Source organism: Microcaecilia unicolor, chromosome 1 (genome assembly GCF_901765095.1).
Source record: "Microcaecilia unicolor chromosome 1, aMicUni1.1, whole genome shotgun sequence".
Taxonomy (NCBI): Eukaryota; Metazoa; Chordata; class Amphibia; order Gymnophiona; family Siphonopidae; genus Microcaecilia; species Microcaecilia unicolor.
In genome coordinates, this window is record NC_044031.1 from 708309079 (window position 1) to 708334119 (window position 25041).

Consider the following 25041-nt stretch of genomic DNA (forward strand, 5'->3'; position numbering starts at 1 on the left):
GAAACCCACTCAGACTCTCCATCAATTTTTTTAAAATATTGACTTATGGGATATATTCAAGTCACTGGCTGAAAAACCTTCCATGTGGATTATCACATAGTTTATACACTTTAAAATCTAATGTGAAAATATTAAACTTAAAGTCAATGCACAATGCAAAATAGTTTAACCATGTTAAATCATTAAAAGTTGGTGGTCTATAATCCCTGAAATAGTGATTTGTGAAACAATGACCACCATGGGTGGGATCCCATTTTTTGTGGAAGACGACTAAGGCATATTTTCAAAGCACTTAAGACTTTAAAAGTTACAGAGAGGTATATTTTCAGACTTACAAAGTTTTATAAGTTACTATGCAACTTTGTAAGTCTAAGTGCTTTGAAAATGAGCACCAGTATTGAAAAGCTAAGTGCCTTAACACTATTTTGCATTGATTTTACGTTATATTTTTGCATTCTATTTAAAAGTTTATAAATTATGCAATGATTCACATGGAAGGGTTTTTTTCAGCCAATTACTTGAATATCCTGTAAGTAATTATTTTAAAACATGGTCAGGGAGTCTGAGGGTTTTTCCTTCCATTTTTTAAAATTTCGCTTTAGCTGTGTATAGATGGGAAAGTGGAGGTTTCTATCTTACTGGTTTTGGTGAACTACACTCCATTTCCCTACATGATCTTTGATACTGCATCAAATGGCTTCCCATATACTCTAAAGGTTATATGACAGTTTGAACCATAAAAGATTTCCATTCATTTATTTTTAGGTGTAGAACTCTACATTCTTGATATACTTTATGTCAAAATGTAGAAACATGTTTTATACAACTTTCAAGAACAATAATGGTACAGCTAATTTTATAAACCATTCTGTTGCTTGAGAGACCTTATCTTAAAAGCTATCACAAGGTGTGTTGCAAAGTTGGATCATCATATACTTTGCTTCTGTCAAGTGCAGTATTAAGGGAATGGTTGCGATACATGCCACAGATTCCTAAATGCTGTGAAAAACGTTCAGACATGGGGTGGTGGGAACAGGGTGCCATCTCACAGTAAGCAGGGTGAGCTCCATAGCTGCCTGATGTAGTTTTATACAAAATGCTCTGAGCTTTTGTCAAAGACATCTTTGTTGGGGGAGACTTGGAATCTATCATACAAGAGAACACCAGGTTGCCAGGGTCTGTGCAGGACTGGGCTTCTTCAGACAGGTTTTTCTCTCTACTGGTACTTGCTGGAGGTACATCAGTGGAAGCCATTTTGACCTAATTAAAATACAGAAACAAATTACAACAGAAAAGATTAAGACTGCTACTTCTGCATGAAATATGTTAGAGAAGTTGAAAGCAAAAGAACCTCCTCATATAAACACAAACTGATAGCAGCTCAAAATAAATTCCAGATTCAGTATCTGAATGCTGCCAAGTTATTTTCCATTACTTTATAAAATTATGAAACCAGTAGGTTGCAGCTGAGAAAATCCACTCTTTGACATCCCATTTACATTTACTTTATTCTCAATCATTTTGTAATAGTTTCTCAGTACGTACACAGTCAATTGGAGAAGGTGTTCATGGGAAGACAATAGAAGGGTGAGATGAAAATGATGATGTGGTGAATAGTGTAGCATAATTTGCCCATGATATAAACAAACCTTGAGCTTCACAATCTATTACCAGAGCATAATCATTTTAATACCTGAAGATGTAATTTTACTTCTATTCACGCTTCAACCTACTAACCTTTTTTTTTCTACATTACACCCCGTCTGCATCTGCTATTTATTGCTGCTCAGTGTGCTTCTCCAATTTTGGGCCTCTTTTATCAAGCCATGCTAGCAGCTCCTGGTGCAGTAACGACTTGCCACACGACTTGATAAAAGAGGCCCTTTGCTTGTTCTCTCTTCACTTCCATGTACTTAATGACATTTGCATGCATTGATATAGACCCTGCAGCTAACCTTCTCTTTCTTCCCCTCATACCAACTCTACTCATAATTATAACCTTGTTTCCTATGGCAGTTGAAGGATAAAATCTGCTGTAATTATGTGGCACATATGCATAGATTCATTTTATTTCAAAATATTTATATTCCTTTATAATATTTAATAATTCCCAAATCAGAACAGAGGAAGAGGAGCTATAACATGCTCCTGAGCCCAAGACCCTGCAGGGAAACAGCCATGACAACAGGCTAAAACCATTGCACCTGCCTGCTTTTTTTTTTTAATGGCATAGTGGCTGTTCCCCACAGCTCCCTTCCCTTGAAGGGGTTGAGGTCAGCAACGGACCACAGTCCACCCTGCGTCCTCAGGCATGCAGGGAAAGCTCGGGGATAGGAGGGACCTGGCCACCTGAGTATAGCACCCCCGAGGCATTAGAGAATCCCCGTGGGCCTCTGCCATCAGATAACCAAAACAGCGCACAGATGTATAAGAGAAAAGAAAACTTCAAACTTATTAAACAGAGAAAGAAATAGGTATATTTACCTGAGCTTACAGAAATTAGAAACAGAATAGACATTTTGAGACCAAGGGGCTCACCACCTCTACCACCTGCTAGAGACTGAGACTACTGAGGTTTCCAAGGGGCTGAGCATGGCTGTTATTGGATGCCTCAAAATCAGTCTTCTCAGTCTCCAGCTGCTGGTAGGAGTGCACAACCCATCAGTCATTCTGGGCCAGTCTGGAGGGACACTAAGGAATGAAGATTTATAGTAAACTATGCATTGGTCTATTGCTGCACTTGGCCATGTTTATGGTTAATTATGCTATCTACTATACCACTTTTTGTAATCAAACACCAAAGCCATTAAAAACAACAAACAACAGAGCAAAGAAAACAAGAAAATGCTATCAATGAGATAACGGAAAATGCTCTAGTTAATGCAGGGAAGTTAACGTAACTGCCTATCTCAGCCACTACTACTACTACTTATCATTTCTAAAGTGCTACTAGACGTACGCAGCGCTGAACATGAAGAGACAGTCCCTGCTGGATAGAGCTTACAATCTAATTAGGACAGACAAACAGGACAAATAAGAGATAAGGGAATATTAAAGTGAGGATGAAAAAATAAGGGTTCTGAACAAGTGAACAAGGGTTAGGAGTTAAAAGCAGCAACAAAAAGGTGGGCTTTTAGCTTAGATTTGAAGACGGTCAGAGATGGAGCTTGACGTACCGGCTCAGGAAGTCTATTCCAGGCATATGGTGCAGCAAGATAAAAGGAATGGAGTCTGGAGTTAGCAGTGGAGGAGAAGGGTGCAGATAAGAGAGATTTACCCAGTGAACGGAGTTCCCGGAGAGGAATGTAGGGAGAGATGAGAGTGGAGAGGTACTGAGGAGCTGCAGAGTGAATGCACTTATAGGTCAATAACAGGAGTTTGAACTGTATGTGGGAACGGATAGGAAGCCAGTGAAGTGACTTCAGGAGAGGGCTATTATGAGCCTAACGACCCTGGCGGAATATTAGTCGTGCAGCAGAATTTTGAACAGATTGAAGAGGAGAGAGATGGCTAAGTGGGAGACGTGTGAGAAGCAAGTTGCAATAGTCTAAGCGAGAGGTGATAACAGTATGGATGAGGGTTCTGGTAGTGTGCTCAGAAGGAAAGGGCAATTTTGCTGATATTATAGAGAAAGAAACGACAGGTTTTAGCAGTCTGTTGAATATGTGCAGAGGAGAGGGAGGAGTCGAAGATGACCCCAAGGTTACGAGCTGATGAGACAGGAAGGATGAGAGTGTTATCCACAGAAATAGAGAATGGGGGAGGAGGAGAGGCTGGTTTAGGCGGAAAGATAAGAAGCTCAGTCTTGGTCATGTTTAGTTTCAGATGGCACTGAGACATCCAGGCAGCAATGTCAGACAGGCAAGCTGATACTTTGACCTGGATTTCAGCTGAGATTTCTGGTGTGGAGAGGTAGATCTGGGAGTCATCAGCATAAAGATGATACTGAAAACCATGAGATGAGATCAGAGTACCAAGGGAAGAAGTATAGATGGAGAAGAGAAGAGGTCCCAGGACAGATCCCTGAGGAACACCAACTGACAGTGAGATAGAAGTAGAAGAGGATCCACTAGAGTATACACTAAAGGTACGCTGGGAGAGATAAGAAGAAAACCAGGAAAGAACAGAGCCCTGAAATCCAAGTGAGGACAGAGTATCAAGGAGTAGGCTCTGATCAACAGTGTCAAAAGCAGCAGATAGATCGAGAAGGATGAGGATAGAAAAGAGACCTTTGGATCTGGCTAGGAACAGAGCTGCGCCGTTCAGTTGAATGAAGGGGGCGAAAGCCAGATTGAAGTGGATCAAGAATAGCTTGAGATGAAAGAAAGTCAAGGCAACGGCGGTGAACAGCACGTTTAAGTAACTTGGATAGGAAAGGAAGGAGGGAGAAGGGGTGATAGTTGGAAGGACAGGTAGGGTCCAATGAAGGTTTTTTAAGGAGTGGTGTGACTATGGCATGTTTGAAGGCATCAGGAACAGTCGCAGTGGACAGTGAAAGATTGAGGATATGACAATCTTTCACTGCCACTAGCAGTAACCATGAGACTCCACCTGTACTGTCAAAGGCAAGGTAAAAAAAAAAAAAGACTTATTGTAGGATGACCTCATTACAAAGGAAGGAAGACAATTCCAGAAAGGCGCCAGAAAAAAAAAAAAGCTGATTATCCGGTGGGTGTAGGGAATAAGCAAGAAAGACAAAAAGAATGGAATTCCAGAGTAGAAGGCTCTATGGGCTAAGAGAAGAATCTTGCGCACAAAGTATTTGCACAGAATCCCCCCCCCCTCCCAAGAGTAACCGTTACTCTTTCTTTTCTCTTCCTGCTTTCACCTCTCCCACAGCAACGTCTACTGTTACAGCTCTCCATTTCCACAATCCCTACAACCACTGCTTATACTTCTGGTGGCTCTTTCTTCCCAGTCTGGTAAGCCTGTTTGGTTTACTCAAAACTTTGTACTGCAGACAATTATATTTGCTTTAAGAGAAACTATACGTGAGCATCATGTGGCTCAGAGTTTGCCTGTGCCGAGCTAAACAGGGGACTGGAAATCCTCAAAACCTGTATGGGTGGAGGAGCCCAAAGTACTAGTTTAGCAGCCAGCAACCTACAACCTATTCGATAAGATTTATTTTTTTACCTACCCAAGCAAACTAACTGGGCAACCACTACTACTACTTATCATTTCTATTGTGTTACTACACGTACGAAGTGCTCTACACTGGAATTAAAGAGACAGTCCCTACTCAACAAAGCTTACAATCTAATTAGCACAGACAAACAGAACAAATAAGGGATATGGGAATTACTAAGGTGGGAATCAGTGGTGTGCTGGAGCTGGCTCATAACGGCTCACAAGAGCCGATTGTTAGGTTTTTTACAGATTTTGAAGCCGGTTGTTAAATGCAGGGCTTCCTCCTGTTTCCTGTTTGCTTCTCCTCCCCCGAGCTGCAGGGCCCCGGCACATACCTGGCTGAAGCCACCCCTGGTGGTCTAGGGAGTCTTCAGGGCAGGAAAGATCCCCATTTTTTCCTGCCTGCTGCCGGGAGGGCACCCTGCCGCTCGGGGGGACCAGGAGGTCTGCAATAGGTAGGTCTTTCTTTATTGTTGAATTTTTATTTAATCTCACTTGTATTTTCAAACATACCGGCTTGTGCATAGGGATGTACACAGATAGAAGAAGTGTAATAACGGATTAACTTTTCATGGTACCTGGTCAAAATAGCCCTGACAAAATGGCCCCACAATAACAGCCACAGTCAAAATGGCCTGCCCACAATATAGCCCTTGACAAATTAGCCCCCCAACAAAAAAGCCCGATCAGGATGCACAGAATATAGCACTGCATTTTTTTTCCTAATAATTTTACCTTGCCAAACAGGATAACATTGGTAAGACTATGAAAATGGTGACAATATTGGGGTTTTTTTTAATTAGCATGTTGATAGAAGAATAGTTTCCTTAAACAGCAGAACAGATCATGAATATCAGTTGGTAGCTATAGAATTTAGTTTATTTATACATGCTTTATACAATGCAATGCTGGTAGGAGCCTTTATCATTGAAGATTTCATTTGTAGTTTATCATCTTTTTTTGTGATGTTATTTTTTTTCTAGGGGCTATTTTATCGAGGGTTATTTTATGGGAGGGGCCATTTTGTCAAGGGCTATTCTGTTAGGGGCTGATTTACATAGTAACATAGTAAATGATGGAAGATAAAGCGAATGCTACATACCTGTAGAAAGTATTCTCCGAGGACAGCAGGCTGATTGTTCTCACTGATGGGTGACGTCCACGGCAGCCCCTCCAATCGGAAACTTCACTAGCAAAGGCCTTTGCTAGTCCTCGCGCGCCCATGCGCACCGCGCGCATGCGCGGACCGTCTTCCCGCCCGAACCGGCTCATGTTCTTCAGCCCCGTATGTAGCAAGACAAAAACAAGGGAAGACACAACTCCAAAGGGGAGGCGGGCGGGTTTGTGAGAACAATCAGCCGGCTGTCCTCGGAGAATACCTTCTACAGGTATGTAGCATTCGCTTTCTCCGAGGACAAGCAGGCTGCTTGTTCTCACTGATGGGGTATCCCTAGCCCCAGGCTCACTCAAAAACAACAAACATGGTCAATTGGGCCTCGCAACGGCGAGGACATAACTGAGATTGACCTAAAAATTTACCAACTAACTGAGAGTGCAGCCTGGAACAGAACAAACAGGGCCCTCGGGGGGTGGAGTTGGATCCTAAAGCCCAAACAGGTTCTGAAGAACTGACTGCCCGAACCGACTGTCGCGTCGGGTATCCTGCTGCAGGCAGTAATGAGATGTGAATGTGTGGACAGATGACACGTCGCAGCTTTGCAAATTTCTTCAATAGAGGCTGACTTCAAGTGGGGCTACCGACGCTGCCATGGCTCTAACATTATGAGCCGTGACATGACCCTCAAGAGCCAGCCCAGCCTGGGCGTAAGTGAAGGAAATGCAATCTGCTAGCCAATTGGATATGGTGCGTTTCCCCACAGCCACTCCCTCCTATTGGGATCAAAAGAAACAAACAATTGGGCGGACTGTCTGTTGGGCTGTGTCCGCTCCAGGTAGAAGGCCAATGCTCTCTTGCAGTCCAATGTGTGCAGCTGACGTTCAGCAGGGCAGGAATGAGGACGGGGAAAGAATGTTGGCAAGACAATTGACTGGTTCAGATGGAACTCCGACACAACCTTTGGCAAGAACTTAGGGTTGAGTGCGGAGGACTACTCTGTTATGATGAAATTTGGTGTAAGGGGCCTGGGCTACCAGGGCCTGAAGCTCACTGACTCTACGAGCTGAAGTAAACTGCCACCAAGAAAATGACCTTCCAGGTCAAGTACTTCAGATGGCAGGAATTCAGTGGCTCAAAAGGAGGTTTCATCAGCTGGGTGAGAACGACATTGAGATCCCATGACACTGTAGGAGGCTTGACAGGGGCTTTTGACAAAAGCAAACCTCTCATGAAGCGAACAACTAAAGGCTGTCCTGAGATCGGCTTACCTTCCACATGGTAATGGTATGCACTGATTGCACTAAGGTGAACCCTTACAGAGTTGGTCTTGAGACCAGACTCAGACAAGTGCAGAAGGTATTCAAGCAGGGTCTGTGTAGGACAAGAGCGAGGATCTAGGGCCTTGCTGTCACACCAGACGGCAAACCTCCTCCATAGAAAGAAGTAACTCCTCTTAGTGGAATCTTTCCTGGAAGCAAGCAAGATACGGAGACACCCTCTGACAGACCCAAAGAGGCAAAGTCTACGCTCTCAACATCCAGGCCGTGAGAGCCAGGGACCGTAGGTTGGGATGCAGAAGCGCCCCTTCGTCCTGTGTGATGAGGGTCGGAAAACACTCCAATCTCCACGGTTCTTCGGAGGACAACTCCAGAAGAAGAGGGAACCAGATCTGACGCGGCCAAAAAGGAGCAATCAGAATCATGTGCCTCCGGTCTTGCTTGAGGTTCAACAAAGTCTTCCCCACCAGAGGTATGGGAGGATAAGCATACAGCAGACCCTCCCCCCAATCCAGGAGGAAGGCATCCGATGCCAGTCTGCCGTGGGCCTGAAGCCTGGAACAGAACTGAGGGACTTGTGGTTGGCTCGAGATGCGAAGAGGTCTACCAAGGGGTGCCCCAACTGGAGATCTGTCGCACTACACGGGAATTGAGCGACCACTCGTGATGGTTGCATAATCCTGCTCAACCTGTCGGCCAAGGACTGTTGTTTACGCCGCCAGATATGTGGCTTGGAGCACCATGCCGTGACGGCGAGCCCAGAGCCACATGCTGACAGCTTCCTGACACAGGGGGCGAGATCTGGTGCCCCCTGCTTGTTGACGTAGTACATGGCAACCTGGTTGTCTGTCTGAATTTGGATAATTTGGTGGGACAGCCGATCTCTGAAAGCCTTCAGAGCGTTCCAGATCGCTCGCAACCCAGAAGATTGATCTGCAGATCGCGTTCCTGGAGGGACAACTTCCTTGGGTGTGAAGCCCATCGACATGAGCTCCCCATCCCAGGAGAGACGCATCCGTGGTCAGCACTTTTTGTGGCTGAGGAATTTGGAAAGGACGTCCAGAGTCAAATTGGACCAAATCGTCCACCAATACAGGGATTTGAGAAAACTCGTGGACAGGTGGATCACGTCTTCTAGATCCCCAGCAGCCTGAAACCACTGGGAAGCTAGGGTCCATTGGGCAGATCTCATGTGAAGGCGGGCCATGGGAGTCACATGAACTGTGGAGGCCATGTGGCCCAACAATCTCAACATCTGCCGAGCTGTGATCTGCTGTGACGCTCGCACCCGCGAGACGAGGGACAACAAGTTGTTGGCTCTCGCCTTCTGGGAGATAGGCGCGAGCCGTCCGGGAATCCAGCAGAGCTCCTATGAATTCGAGTTTCTGCACTGGGAGAAGATGGGACTTTGGATAATTTATCACAAACCCCAGTAGCTCCAGGAGACGAATAGTCATCTGCATGGACTGCAGGGCTCCTGCCTCGGAAGTGTTCTTCACCAGCCAATCGTCGAGATATGGGAACACATGCACCCCCAGCCTGCGAAGTGCTGCTGCTACTACAGCCAAGCACTTTGTGAACACCCTGGGCGCAGAGGCGAGCCCAAAGGGTAGCACACAGTACTGGAAGTGACGTGTGCCCAGCTGAAATCGCAGATACTGCCTGTGAGCTGGCAGTATCGGGATGTGTGTGTAGGCATCCTTCAAGTCCAGAGAGCATAGCCAATCGTTTTCCTGAATCATGGGAAGGAGGGGTGCCCAGGGAAAGCATCCTGAACTTTTCTTTGACCAGATATTTGTTCAGGCCCTTAGGTCTAGGATGGGACGCAACCCCCCTGTTTTCTTTTCCACAAGGAAGTACCTGGAATAGAATCCCAGCCCTTCCTGCCCGGATGGCACGGGCTCGACCGCATTGGCGCTGAGAAGGGCGGGAGAGTTCCTCTGCAAGTACCTGCTTGTGCTGGAAGCTGTAAGACTGAGCTCCCGGTGGACAATTTGGAGGTTTTGAGGCCAATTGAGGGTGTATCCTTGCCGGACTATTTGAAGAACCCACTGATCGGAGGTTATGAGAGGCCACCTTTGGTGAAAAGCTTTCAACCTCCCTCCGACTGGCAGGTCGCCCGGCACTGACACTTGGATGTCGGCTATGCTCTGCTGGAGCCCAGTCAAAAGCTCGTCCCTTGCTTTTGCTGGGGAGCCGAGGGGCCTGGCTGAGGCGCACGCTGCTGACGAGAGCGAGCGCGCTGGGGCTTAGCCTGGGCCGCAGGCTGTCGAGAAGGAGGATTGTACCTACACTTACCAGAAGAGTAGGGAACAGTCTTCCTTCCCCAAAAAAATCTTCTACCTGTAGAGGTACAGGCTGAAGGCTGCCGGCGGGGAGAACTTGTCGAATGCGGGTGTCCCGCTGGTGGAGCTGCTCTACCACTTGTTCGACTTTTTCTCCAAAAATATTATCCGCACGGCGAGTCCGCAATCCGCTGCTGGATTCTATTCTCCAGGTCGGAGGCATGCAGCCATGAGAGTCTGCGCATCACCACACCTTGAGCAGCGGCCCTGGACGCAACATCAAAGGTGTCATACACCCCTCATGGCCAGGAATTTTCTGCACGCCTTCAGCTGCCTGACCACCTCCTGAAAAGGCTTGGCTTGCTCAGGGGGGAGCGCATCAACCAAGCCCGCCAACTGCCGCACATTGTTCCGCATGTGTATGCTCGTGTAGAGCTGGTAGGGACTGAATTTTGGCCACGAGCATAGAAGAATGGTAGGCCTTCCTCCCAAAGGAGTCTAAGGTTCTAGAGTCCTTGCCCAGGGGCGCCGAAGCATGCTCCCCTAGAACTCTTAGCCTTCTTTAGGGTCAGATCCACAACTCCAGAGTCATGAGGCAACTGAGTGCGCATCAGTTCTGGGTCCCATGGATCCGGTACTGGGACTCGATCTTCTTGGGAATGTGGGGATTAGTTAAAGGCTTGGTCCAGTTCGCCAGCAATGTCTTTTTTAGGACATGGTGCATGGGTACAGTGGACGCTTCCTTAGGTGGAGAAGGATAGTCCAGGAGCTCAAACATTTCAGCCCTGGGCTCGTCCTCCACAACCACCGGGAAGGGGATGGCCGTAGAACATCTCCCGGACAAAGGAAGCAAAAGACAGACTCTCGGGGGGAGAAAGCTGTCTCTCAGGAAAGGGAGTGGGATCGGAAGGAAGACCTTCAGACTCCTCTTCAGAGAAATATCTGGGGTCTTCCTCCTCTTCCCACGAGGCCTCACCCTCGGTGTCAGACACAAGTTCACGGACCTGTGTCTGCAACCGTGCCCGACTCGACTCTGTGGAGCCACGTCCACGATGGGGGCGTCGAGAGGTAGACTCCCTCGCCCGCATCGGCGAAGCTCCCTCCGCCGACGTAGTCGGGGAGCCCTCCTGGGAGGCGGCGGCGGCAGCCGGTACCGCACGCGGCACCGACGCCAGAGACCTCACCTCGGGCGATGGGCCAGCCGGCGCCACGCTCGACGGTACCGGTGGCGCAAGCACCCCGGTACCGGAGGGTAGGGCGCAACAGCTCTCCCAGAATCTCTTGGAGAACAGCCCTGAGGCTCTCGTTCAGAGCGGCTGCAGAGAAGGCATGGAGGTCGATGCAGGCGTCGACATCAGAAACCTGTTCCGGGCGTGGAGGCTGTTCCGGGCTGTCCAGAGTGGACGCATCGACACCTCCTGAACAGAGGGTGAGCGGTCCTCTCGGTGCCGATGCCTGCTGGGTGCCGACTCCCTCGGCGACCCAGAGCTCTCGGTGCCGACACGGGAAGGAGACCGATGATGATGCTTCTTCGACTTCTTGGACGAAGCATGTCACCGGAGCTTCCCGGCACCGACGAGGAGGACGTAGAATCCAGCCGTCGCTTCCTCGAGGCCGAAGGAGGTCGGTCTCGGGGGGGCTGTACCGCAGGAGCCCTCAGGGTAGGGGAGACCCACCCGAAGGCTCACCGCCACCAGCAGGGGAATGGACAGCCCTCACCTGCACTCCAGATGAAGCACCACCGTCCGACGACATCAGCCGACGAGGTCCCGGTACCACCGACATCGATGCAGCTGTCCGATGTCTCAGCGCCGATGCAGAGGGCCGATGCCTCGATGCACTGGCGGCCGAGGATGAAGTTCTGGACGCTGAAGACGTCGATGCACTCGATACCCCGGTGCCGATGCCGACGAAGAGGCCCGAGAACAAAACGTTCCACTGGGCCAATCTCGCTACCTGAGTCCGCTTTTGCCAAAAGGGAACACAGACTACAGGCCTACGGGCGGTGCCCAGCCCCCAAGCACTGAAGACACGACGCGTGCCTGTCAGTGAGCGAGATGACCCGGGCGCACTGGGTGCACTTCTTGAAGCCGCTGGGAGACTTCGATGTCATGGGCGGAAAAATCACGCCGGCGAGATCAAAAGTCGAAATGGCGGAAAAGGCACCCGAAAAAACAAGGGAAGAAAACTTCGACCCGAGGCCTAAAAGCGGCCTACCCCGACGACGAAAGAAAACTTACCGGGGCGAAAAAGCTGAAATAGCGGGGGGAAAAAAGACCAAAGAGTCTTTTCCCACACAGAATGGTTTTTTTTTTTTTTTTTTGAAACAACACGAAGAACGCGCGAGGTCGACTTTGCGGGGCACGACACGGCGAAAACACGACCGTACCGAGCGCGGACAAAAGAAGACTGACGAACATGAGCCGGTTCGGGCGGGAAGACGGCCGCGCATGCGCGGTGCGCATGGTGCGCCGCGAGGACTAGCAAAGGCCTTTGCTAGTGAAGTTTCCGATTGGAGGGGCTGCCGTGGACGTCACCCATCAGTGAGAACAAGCAGCCTGCTTGTCCTCGGAGAAAGACCTCAACGGTCCATCCAGTCTGCCCAACAAGATAAACTCATTTACATGGTATGTGATACTTTATATGTATACCCGAGTTTGATTTGTACCTGCCTTTCTGAGGGCCAGACCATAAAAGTCTGCCCAGCACTGTTCCTGTACTAAAAGTTCTGAAGCTAATGTTGCAGCCCCCTTAAAATTTACACTCAGCCCATCCATATCTATTCTGCCATGATCAGGGCGCAGACCATAGAAGTCCGCCCAGCATCACCACCCAATCTCCGCTAAGATTCTGTAGATCCATTTGTCAAGGGCTATTTTGTTACAAGGCTGTTTTGTCGGGGCTATTATGTCAGGGTGCCACTTTTCATAGATAGAGTAGTAACTTGTCATAAATCGTAATCAGTGTGTCATTTGGAGGGACACCCTAGCACCATGATGGCGAACCTATGACACGCGTGTCAGTACTGACATGCTTAGCCATTTTCGGTGACATGCGGCCGCATGTGGCCGCATACAGAGAAGCAGCGGCGTTCCCCGGGGCGGATCGCCGATGCGTCCCCCCCCAGGTGCAGCGCGCCCCCCCCCCCCCGGCGAAATCACCCCCCCCCCGGTGCATGTTTACCCGCTGGGGGGGTGCCGTGTGCGCTCCTATTGGCTCCCTCCGAGTCCTCCGCTTGTTCCCTCCCTGCTGCTCCTTCTGCCCCGGCTCCTGCACGGCCGTTAGGGGATCTTTGACCTCACTTCCGGCCGGCGGAGCAGAGAGCAGCGGAATGCCATGGGGGCCCTGTGATCGCCATTACCACATAACCACAGCAACCATCATCCAATCTACTGTTCTGGGGTGTCGTGGATTTCTAATTGACCATCATTGCTGAGATAGGTGAGGGGGAGGCTGGGAGAGGCGAGGGCATGTGTTATGGGTGCCGTTTCCCGCCATTAGAAATAGCGGCAGCCATCTTAATTTACATAAGGTGGTCAGTTAGGCTAGTTAACCCCTAATTGCCTGCAGGGCTAACAGGCTATCTATAATTCTATCTTCTGTCACTGCCCCCTGATGGAGAACCCAAAAAATAAAAAACCAAGGTTAAGTAAAGGAAGTGGTAGTAGCAGTAGCCGACCCTTTCAAGAGACATGGACCGAGATGTATGGCATTATAGAAAAAAATGGCAGATCATTTTGCGTTCTATGTGCTGAAACGGTAGTAAGCAGAACGTGGAATATAAATAGACATTTTGAAACTAATCATTCCCAGCTCTTGAAAAAAAGTGAGGATGAAAGGAAGGAATACATTTCCAGGCAGCTACACTTTTATAAGAGCCAATCTAAGTCCATCCTTAAATTTGTAAAAGGTTCTACAAATTTAACATCTGCAAGTTTGAGCATTGCTCACTCCATAGCTCAGCATGGAAAAGCACTCAGTGAGGGAGAATTTATTAAAGAAACTCTCCTAAGATGTGCACCAGTTCTATTTCACGATATGCAGAATAAAGATGCAATTATTAAGAGAATATCTGAGTTACCAGGAAATTTGGAGTGCCTGGATCCGATTACCAGACACTTTTAGATGGCTTTACTCACAATTTTTCCCTCTACGTAGTTTTGTGAAACCTTATTCTCAGCGTTAAATAATATCAAAACCAACAAAAGAAACAGATTGAAAGATGAAGTTAGTAGTGCTTGCTTGGGCTTGAAGTGTACAAAATACCAACCTTCAATTGAAGATTTAGCCAATGAAATTCAGCAACAAAAAAGTCACTAATAGGCAGATTAGTTAAAGAATTCCCCCCTCCCCCTCACTTATCTTAGTTCACGGCACCCCACACAAGTTAAATAATATCAAGACCAACAAAAGAAACCGACTGACAGATGAACAAAGAAGTCACTAAGCAGGTAAGTTAAATAAATAGGTTTTGGTTTATTAAATACAGTTATATATTACAATTATACATTTTTGTTATTTAAACTATAAATATCACGAAATTATGGTTTTTTTCTCGAAGTGACACACCACCCGAGTTATGCTCGGTTTTTTGGCGAATTTTGACACACCAAGCTCAAAAGGTTGCCCATCACTGCCCTAGCACATGTTATTGTCAGGATTGCAGGAGGTCAAAATTATTGCTGGACATACTTATATTAATATAAAATCAGTTTGACAATATTAAACCACCTTCTGACCTCTGATAAACTCTCCCCCCTCTCCTGCAGGAACCATTGAGGATGAAATGGGCCAAATGGTGCTCAGAGAGGCCTGATAGCCCTTTGGTTTCTCAATTACTCTTGATTAACATACCTTTTGTTCCATCTGGGAGCAGGGCTTCAGAGCAACCAAAGCTAGACAGTGTGGCTCCAGGACAACCTGTGAAAATTGTCATTTTTCCTGACTTCAGAAAGTATCTGGAGTTCTGTAAAGGAAATAACTGGGAAAGAGAAGTTTTTGATCTCTCTCTGCTCCTGTTCCCTCTCAGTTCTTATTAGGTATAAAGCAGAGCTCACTAGGGCTCTCCCGCTCTCTCTGTCTTTCTCTGTGCAGCAGAGCACAGAGCTCAGCTTGGGGTCTACTGACCCCCCTCTCTCTGTTCCCGGGCACTTCTCTGTGTCCAGGGCACTAGGTCTCCCTCTTTCTTTCTCCCTGCAGCAGAGGGCACGGGACTCTGCTGGGCTGTCTTTGTTTCTTCTTCTTCCTTCTCTGCACACCTCCATCTTTAGCCACCAGAGCACCTGGCTCTGCTCCCCCCCTTCTCAGACAGCCCTAGTCCAAGGTTTCTTTTTCCTCTGAACAAACACCCTATCCTTTCTTTCTCCCTCCCTCTAAATACACACCCCAAGACAGCTTGTACCCTTTTTCCTGTACTAAGTGCTGTGAGCCAATACATATATGCAAATAGAATATACTTTATATATCCAAATCCGTGTAGATTGCGTATTCTTTGGGAACCCACTGCCTCTGTGAAGTGGACCCCGGGACCAACCCTAGACAACGATAGCTGACATATTGGGGAGCTCATCTCGGTTTCAAAAAGAGGATCTCCAGCTGGGTAAGTAAGACATTGTTTTGCTTTCTGCATGTTTTCATATGTACTGCTAGGCTTGTTAAGGGGGATTGAAAGTTGAAGTAATTTAATGCTGTGTTTGGGGCTGCTCAGAAAAGACTGACAGATCTTCCAACTTTATTGGAAGGGGTACCAAGTGAAACAGTCCCACAGTTTTAAACACTACATATCTGTCTTTGGTAATCACTTAATTTCCTGTCACTTTTAACTATTTCTCTATTCAGCCAGTCTCAGTCTTGGTGAAAAGTCAGCTCTGCCTGACAAGGACAGTTGGCATATCTAATTTAACACCTGCCTTGCTTAATCTATATTCATTCTAAACTATCCCTCCAGCCCCTCTACTCCATAAAGAGGGCCTTTCCAATCCAAGAGCTACACAGAGCTAGTTCCATATATGTATATCTATAAAAGAAACTAGCCAGGCCCCGGTACCAATTTAAGTATTTTTCAGCAGCCTCAACCATGGACGCTTTTGATCTTAAAGAACTAAAAGTAATGGTACAGACTTATTGTAACAAAAAGGGAGGCCCATTTGAGGAGAATTCCCAGAGGATTCCTGGTATGATATTCAAAAACAAATGGTACACCATTCCCAAGAGTTCAAAAAGAAAACTAATAAACGGAAATGCCTTTTTATACAAGGCCTGTGTAGGGGACTAATTACTTTGAAACAGCAAAATGCAGACCTGACCACTCAGTGCACTCAGTTAACCAGGGACCTTGAGGACGCACAAGTGTGCATCTCGATGCAACGGGCACAGGTTGTGCAAGCAACAAATTCCTTCTTACATGTAAATGAACAATTGGACGAGGCTAAAACAGAATTAAAACATTTAAAAAGTAAATGTGCCTCAAAGGACCAGATTAACTCTGTGCACTGGCAGACCCCAAGTATTTCTCCCTCAGCACCGCCAGCCTATGAAACACCCTACAAGTCAGGTTTTCAATTCATAGAACCACAAAAGCACACAGAAGTGTGTGTAGTGGATTTGAGAAGTGGGGGCAAATCTAAGACTGAAAACACTGACTTAAGCACTCAAACATGCTTAGATGAGGAAACCCCAGGCGCAAGCACTAACCTGAAGGACAGGGAGGATTCTGCAGACACAGAAACTGAGTCCAGTACAGACCCCAGAACACCAGTAAACTTGGTACTGTATGACTCATTAAAAGATAGTGACATTGAAAGGATAACACAAAAGGTCGGCCCTATGCCTTTTAATATGAATGAATGGTGCAAATGGGCCACTGATATTCTGATTCACTGGGGCCTAGGAAAGTATAAGAGGAAAACGTCTGACTTTGACAGACTTTTATGCACGTAGCTTTAGGACCCCACTATTTTAAAGTAGGATCTCTCACCCACCCAAACCAGTTGTTGAAAAAGGGTCTTGAGCAATTATTTCGCTGTACTCAAATGCAAGCATTTAGAACACTTGCACCCCTGCCAAATGACACACTAGAAGAATTTGCGCACAGATTGTGGGTGCTAGAAGCAGCCTTTCGAGACCAGGAGGGTTGGCCCAAAACAGAAGATTATGGTCAGACACATCATAAAGAATTTTTGTTGGAAATCCTATCCCCCGAGATTACTAAACATCTCAGATTGTTTGCTGAGGACCCCAAAGAAACTCCTTTTGACACGCTAATGCTTAGGATTGCATCTGTATGGAAAACTCAGGTAATTACTGTGTCAGAAGCAAAGAAATGGCAAGCAGAAGGGCCCTCCCACAGCAATAGGTCAGGAAACACAGGACAGGCCCCATGGAGAGGGCAGAGCAGAGGTAATTTTAGAAATTCCTCAGGCTACATCCCATTTCATGAACTTAAAGCACAGACAGACCAGTTGAAACAGCAACAAATTAAATGGGAACAAGATAAATATACCATGCAGCTAGAATTAGACAGAATAAAAAGCGAATTGATAGCTGCCCAGGATAAGCAAGAAAAAAAGGAATAGGGATGTCCTGATCTCCAGTGTCCAAATATCAAACAATCCGAAGTATTTTGTGCCCAGCCTGACTCCTTTCACTTACCTGAGCATGCACTTCCAGCACCTCAGGAGAGGGGAAAGGAGACAGATTCAGAATATAAATTAAAGTTTGTGGCACCCTTGATTTTGGACACGTGTGGACGCCCCAATGTGAACAGCAGGATAGGGGGTCAGGATAAATTAGCGTTGATTGACACAGGGGCTGGAATCAGTTTTACAAGCAGGGTTTCTCCCACTTCAGACCAGGAAAATGTGCAAACATATAAAATCCAAGGGGTCAATGACACAGTTACCAACTGTGTGGCTATCCCAGTTAAATGGGGTATCCCGGTGCAGATGCAGAGGGAACATGATGATGAAATTTTGGAAACCAATGCAGCCACTATAGTAAGCCCAGAAAAGGAAATAATTGGAATTGATGTCCTCAACCAGTTAAATTTGGTAGTGGATATGGCTAATCTTACCTTGTGGCAATGTATTGGATCTCCAAAAATGTCTACAATTTTGGTGCACGAAGAAATTCCCATGCATTTGGCCACACAATGCACAAAAGCTGACCAACATTATGACCTGAGTGTAATTCCCACAGAGGTTATAGACATCCCTGTCTGGGCCCAAGACAAACTAGAATGTGGCAGAATGTCCACAGAAATCCTGTTAGAAGGGGAGGATCCTCCGCCACAAAAGCAATATCCAGTACCTCATCAGGCGATAGAACCCGTAGCTAAGATTATACAGGTACTGGAAGAGAGGGGCATAATTAGACCGATCTCTTCTACATGCAACTCTCCAGCATGGCCAATAGTTAAACCAGGAGGCTCCTTTAGACTGACCATAGATTTCCGCGCCCTAAATCAAGTATCCAAATCTGTGGTACCGGTTGTAGCCTCATACCCGGAAATGATCTCTAAATTAAACCCCAACTGTAAATTTTTTTCTGTCCTAGACATTTCAAATGGGTTTTGGAGCCTGCCCCTGGCCCCAGAATGCCAGTACAAAACAGCATTCCAGTGGCTAAATAAACAGTACGCATGGACTGTGTTACCCCAGGGTTATAAGGATTCTCCATCCATTTTCCACAAATACATGCAGGAAGCCCTAGCTCAGGTGTCTTGTAGAGACAATATAATCCAATATGTTGATGACATTCTAATTCAATCTGAAACTGAATCTGACCACTTGGCCCATGTAAGAGAGATTTTAAAAGCTCTTTTGAAAGCTGGACTTAAAGTAAATCCGGCCAAAGCTCAGCTGTGTAAACCACAGGTTTCCTTTCTAGGAGTCACTATTGGCCAGGAAGGGAAATCCATAGATTCTCAGAGAATAGATCTCATACAGAAATTACCTTTGTCTACAGATCAGAAATCCCTCCAATCATTTCTAGGGCTTACAGGGTTCTGCCGGGATTTTATGCACAACTATGCTGAAGTGGCTGCTCCACTATACTCCCTGCTTAAACGTAAAGAATATGTTTGGGAGACAGAACACACAGAGGCAGTGACTAAACTCAAGCAGACTTTGACTTCTGCTCCTGTCCTTGCTCCCCCAGATCACAAGCAGAATTTTTTCCTATACCCAGTGGTTGGTGAGAACAGTATAGGAGCTGCCCTAACACAGCGCTTAGGAGGGACAGACAGGCCAATTGCTTTCTTTTCCAGAGTTCTCACTTCTCCAGAACTTAAAATGGGAACCTGTGAAAAACATGTTCTGGCTGCATATGCTGCTATGCAAAAGTTTACATACATTATTGGGGCTCAAACTACTCACATATGTAGCCACCACACCCCCCTTAAATTCATTGTGGAGGGCAAGTTGGCTTGTAGTAGAATTAGGACAGAGAGAATAGTCCATTGGACCCTGATGTTGCAGGCACAGAATGTGAAATTTGAATTACTGAAAGAGCCTAAGGTGCAGGTTGCAGCCTCATGACTGTCAGTCTTCACCCAGTACCCCCAATCATTTGATATTTAAAGAACTAGTACTGGATAGAATATCCCCTTTTCTTCCTACAGTATATATTGATGGCAGTAGCCAATGTGAGGGAGGAAGGAGATTAGCAGGGTTTGCAATTGTACAACTGGGCCCAGATAAAGTAATCCTGCAAAGGCAGTACTCCTGTGGGTCAGCTCAGCACAATACTGTGAACTGGCTGCCTTTGTGGCCTGTTTGCAGCATTATCAAGACTCTCACCCTGAAATACAGATAAACTTAGATTCAGATTATGTATTCAGAAGTGCCATTGCATTGCTGCCATGGTGGTTAAGCCACAACTTTAAATCCACAGATGGGTCCATGGTAAAACATTCAGCACTATGGGCTATGGCACAAGAACTCAGTGAAAAATTTCAGAAAGTTCATTTAGTGAAGGTGAAAGCACACAGAAAGAAAGGCCCTTTAGTGAAAGGAAACACTCTAGCGGATTCACTAGCGAAGGAAGCATGTCATGTAGGTCCTATATGGCCCTGGTATGAACAGTCACGGATGGTAGCCACGGCCACACGGTCCACTAATTATGATCAGGTGGTACCACCATATTATTTCAGTACACTGCAGGAGAATGACGCAGAGCTTTCCAATCTGAAGCAGCTAGTGCAACAAACCCCAGATAACACTTACCAGCATACACCCTTTCTCACACTCACTATACAGAAAGACATACTGTGTGTGAAGGAGGAAGGATTGGTTATAGCTATCCCCAGAGCACAAGGGAAAGATTGGATGCATTGGGTTCATGGAGCAGGTCCCATGGGGCACCCTAAAACTGAAGAGATGTTGGCAACTCTAAATATGTTGGTCTGGTGGCCAGAAATTAAACATGATATACAGGATCATGTGGCCTCCTGTGTGATTTGTGCTTCATTTGGGAGACAACCTAAAAAAAAAAAAGGGGACAGCTGATGAGAGCACCACCACGGGGACCATTTGAAAGACTACAGATAGATCATGTGGGCCCTCTCCCTTTAACAGCTAGGAAAAACAGATTTTTACTCATTTTTTTTTATCCTGGTAAAGGGCCACTAAAAAAAAGACACGATGGTACGAGAATCAGGTGCTCAACATTCAGTTACTATCTATTATTTACTTATTTATGGCATTTTATCACACATTAAACATGAATTAGATTGGAACCTGGGAGCATTTAAAATCTTTTTTTCTTTTCCTGTGCTTATAGAAAGACAAAAAGATGTCATGTGGGAACTTGCTCCTTTTGCTTTGTGGAATGCAGTAGTATATTATAAAAATGCACTTGCCTTTTTTTAATTACTATTATTTCACAGAGAAGGTATTGATTAATGAGGGAAGAGCTAAATGTGCCAACACTGTCCAGTTCAGCACACTATTAGCAGCCAAGTTCATACAAAGTGTTGCGAGGGAAAAGGAGCGAAGTCTGGAGTTAGCAGTGGAGGAGAAGGGGGACAACAAGAGAGATTTGTCCAGTGAGCGGAGTTCACGGGGAGGAATGTAGGGAGAGATGAGAGTGGAGAGGTAATGGGGGGGGCTGCAGAATGGATGCATTTAAAGGTCAGTAAGAGAAGTTTGAACTGTATGTGGAAGCAGACAGGGAGCCAGTGAAGTGACTTAAGAAGTGGGCTAGTGTGGGTATAACAATTTTGGTGGAAAATAAGTTGTGCTGCAGAATTTTGAACAGACTGGAGAGGAGAGAGATGGCTGAGAGGAAGACCAGTGAGAAGTAAATTGCAATAGTCCAAGCCAGAGGCGACAAGGGTGTGGAAAGGGTTCTAGCAGTGTATTCAGAAAGGAAGGGGCGGATTTTGCTAATGTTGTAGATAAAGAAGCGACAGGTTTTGTCCATCTGTTGAATATGCACAGAGAAGAAGCAAGAGGAATCAAAGATGACTCCAAGGTTACGAGCCGAGGAGACAGGGAGGATGTGCGAACCATTAACGGAGATAGAGAATGGGGGAAGAGCAGAGGGGAAGTGGGTTTAAGGGGGGAAATGAGAACATAACGGAGTTTGGAGTTAGCAGTGGAGACGGGTGCAGATAAGAGATATTTATTCAGTGAACGGAGTTCCCAGAGAGGAGTGTAGGGAGAGATAAGGATGGAGAGGTACTGAGGAGCTGAAGTGAACGCACAAACTGTATTCGGAAACGAATGGGGACCCAATTATTCGAGAGAACCGGTGTCTATTTCTGAGCAGAGTAGCAGACCCTATAATCTCTGGCAAAATACAATTTATTTATATTTACTTCCCTGAAACACAAAACAGCTACACCTACCGGAAATCCTGTGGGGGCGGTGCTCGCGCTTCACTACTCGGTGGTAGAACCCGTTACTTCCGCTCTCAATCCGTTGTGGCAGTTTCCATAACAACCAACTCTGTCAGGCAGGAAGAAATCACGTGGAGGGTCTGACTCACAATCCCCTCCCCTCAAACTATTGTGTCATACTGTTTGTTGACAGTCGCTGCTTCGTGTAGCTTTCTGGCAAGGTCCGTTGCTCTCTGGGAAATGTATTTCTGTTGCTTCGCCAGGTCGGTGACTGGCGACGCGCACCCTTCCTCCTCAGACTACCCTTCCCGGCGCTCCGCGCGAGCTCGGCTTCTCCCAGGCCGTCTTGGTTGATCGCCGATGCCGAGCCGTTTGTTGTTTTAGTAAGGCGTCACTGCAGAAGCAGAGCGGAGGTGCGGACGGTGAGAGGCTGTAGCTGGGGAGTGGGAAGGTGCCGGTGTTAACGGCAACATTCATGATCCACATGGGTAAGACTGAGTTCTTTCGTCTGATGCTGAAGTGATAGTGCACAGCTTTTTCTTGTTGGCGAGATCGCGGAGGATCGCATTTTCTTTGAGCTGAAGAAGTCGCTGGTAGGGGAAGAACGGGAGGTCTCTTTGTGTATTATTTATTTATATGGACAGGCAGGCACATTATGTGAAGACTTTTCTACCTGCCATGGCTGAATTCACCTGCTTCTTAAAATGCCTGGGGAAAAGCGGGATTAGTGAGTCAGGAGATCTGATCATGGGTCTTTTTTTTTGTCCAGCCGCCGTTACGAACGCTACCGGCAGCTGGACCAAGGACCACGGACCAGGCATTACTAGCCCTTCTTTTTTTATATTATAAACGGATGTGGAACGTGAGCCAATCAGATGATTTTATTATTGATTTTTTTTTTCCTGCGGAGCTGATTGCATCTGCCAATTAAATGCCTTCTTTGAGTTGGGCGTGTGAACCCCCCTCCCCCCCATGCTTTTCAGTTGGGTTTGCCGAGACTGGCTTGTTCAAGTTTTGAGTGTAGTTCGCACTAGGCAGGCGCACAGTTGGTGATAGTTCGAGAAATTGTGCAGTTATCGTATTCCTTTGGTGGCCCTTGTCCTTACCATAGACTGTCTCTCTTTGTTAAATTGTACAGCGCTGCGTAACCCTAGTAGCGCTCTAGAAATGTTAAGTAGTAGTAGTAGTAGTACCATATGGGACTGTCTGCTTTTCTTTCTCCCCACCACTTCACATAAAAGCATGTGATTGCTGCAGATCTTGCTACCTGCACTGTAGCAATTCTGTTTTTCACAGTTGGAGCTGGTCTAGATTGGTAATAGTTAATGTACTGTTTCTCATTAACTAGTATTTTAAAAGGATACAGACAGGTTTATTTCAAGTCGTTAAATACTAGTATGAGGTATTCAGAGAAATAATTAATTGAAAATATATAGCACTTAGAAGCCACTTTTGTATGATCATAGCCGCAGGGGTTTGGGGGGGCTGTCCTTTCCATGTGTGACCTAAGTGAGCTGAAAAGAGATATAAAATTCCCTTGTAGTTGCAAATGAAGGCGCCTGATCCTAGTCATTGTTCAACTGAACTGGAAAGCCTAACAGAGTAGGAGAATAAAACTTAAGGGTATGCTGTAGTGCCTGTACTAAATTAGTTGAAAGTAGATACACTAATCAGAAAAAATTTCTCCATCCCCTCTCCAAGTAAATACATAGCAGTTTTAAAGTTATTTAAGGAACAGTTATCCATTACTCATGTGAAAAAAAAAACCAACTGCTCTCTAAAATTAATACCAGGTTTTACCACCTTTAGCACAATAATTACAATCAAACTAGGGATGGGGACAGAGCTTGTGGACAGACCCCAATGGGAATGAGGTGGGGATGGGGACAGATCCCACAGGGACGGGGGGTGGGGATGGGGACATAGCCCACGGGGACAAAGTTATTTTCTACTTTGAAGCCTGTTAATGATCTTGACTGTTATTTATGTTTGAGTGATGCAGAGAATGATATTTTGATATTTGGAAAAACAAGCAAGCAAGTAAAATTTGCATGGGGGATCCTGCCCGTCTTGCTACCAGCACATCTTCTAAGAAGACATCTTCTAGTACAGGAAGGACTGTGGAAGACAGGAGAGCTAGACTGAATCCTGAGATTGTTGATAACTTCTTATTCATCCACAGATTAAAAAATCATAACAGTGTTTCATAGGGCATATTTCTCCCCTCTAGGGCATACAGAACGGGTTGTATTTTGTACCCCTGGACATTTTAACAGGGTGGGTTAGGATTTCTTGGTTTAGTAGAAATCAGCTATTGTTGGGGTTGGAAGGGTAGAGGGTGCTGGTGTGGAGGGTTATAGCTGCTTGCTGTTAATATCTCTATATAATAAAACTCACCCTCAAAGTTCTGAAGACACTGACGTCACTGAAGCCAAGCCACTGACGTCACTTCCTTCATGAAGGGTTCGTAGTGGTGAAGCCACCGAAATCACCAAGTCTCTGGGCCCTGCCCTCGTGTCAAACGTGATGACGTCGAGGGCGGAGCAATGGCGTCACACATCGAGGGCAGAGCAATGGCGTCAGTGGCTTCAGAACGAAGAAGGTGATGAAGGTGCGTTGACGAGGTGCGGAGCAATGGCGTCAGTGGCTTCACAACGACGAAGGGGTGGGGGTGTTGAGGAGGAAAACCTTGCTAGCGCCCGTTTCATTTGCTCCAGAAACGGGCCTTTTTTACTAGTTTTTTTTCTATTTGTAATTTATACACAACAGTTGCACAGCATATTATTCCTTTGTATACTTTAATAAAAAGATTTAAATATAAAATAATAATTGTTCGAGGCTTCTGCAGATCCCACGGGGATGGAGTGGGGATGGAGACAGAACCCATGGGGGGTTGTCCCCGTGTCATTCTCTAAATCAAAAACTTCTTATAATTTGAAATCAGTCTATCACATCGCTCTTGAGGAATTTTAACCTATTCTTTGTTGAATTGCTTTAATTCAGACACAGTAGTAGGTCTTTGTGCATGAACTGCTGATTTCAGTTCATGCACAATCCAATCCAAAAGTTTAACTTGGTTTCTCCTCAGCCAGTCAGATGTAGACTTGCTTTTATGTTTTGGATCATTGTCTTGCTGCATATCCCAGGTACACTTCAGCTTTAGTTCATGGCCAGATAACAGGACATGTTCTGGTACAGTGCAGAATTCATGGTTCCCTTAATAATGTAAAGTTTTCCAGGTCCCAAGACAGCAAACCATCCTGATGCCAACATGTTACCACTACCATGTTTGATTGTTGGTATGATTTTCTTACTGTGGATCACTGTATTTGTTTTACGCCGGATACAATGGGACCTGTGTTGACTCATCTGTCCATAGAACATTATCCCAAA

The 25041-nt window shown here is 46.2% G+C and overlaps 2 protein-coding genes across 7 annotated transcripts in view; one reads left to right on the plus strand and one right to left on the minus strand.

Annotated features, from left to right (window-relative positions):
- Positions 1–739: 739 nt before the first annotated feature.
- C1H15orf65 (chromosome 1 C15orf65 homolog) lies at positions 740–21763 on the minus strand. 2 transcript variants are annotated; one of them, XM_030189141.1, is made up of 2 exons: positions 21658–21763; positions 740–1260 (listed from the first exon to the last, which is right to left on the minus strand). In XM_030189141.1, the coding sequence occupies exon 2, from the start codon at positions 1252–1254 to the stop codon at positions 901–903; it is 354 nt and encodes a 117-aa protein (XP_030045001.1). In that variant the 5' UTR covers positions 1255–1260; positions 21658–21763; the 3' UTR covers positions 740–900. The 2 variants fall into 2 exon arrangements, with proteins under 2 accessions (XP_030045001.1, XP_030044992.1); XM_030189132.1 differs by lacking the exon at positions 21658–21763 and adding an exon at positions 14664–14767.
- A 269-nt stretch (positions 21764–22032) lies between these two features.
- CCPG1 (cell cycle progression 1) overlaps positions 22033–25041 on the plus strand; it is a 172612-nt gene continuing 169603 nt past the window's right edge. For 2 of the 5 annotated variants that reach the window (XM_030189112.1, XM_030189116.1), the window contains exon 1: positions 22033–22136. The gene's annotated coding sequence lies outside the window, so the exon portion shown is untranslated. The remainder of the gene's footprint in view (positions 22137–25041) is intronic. The other 3 variants (XM_030189107.1, XM_030189121.1, XM_030189129.1) reach the window with 2 other exon arrangements.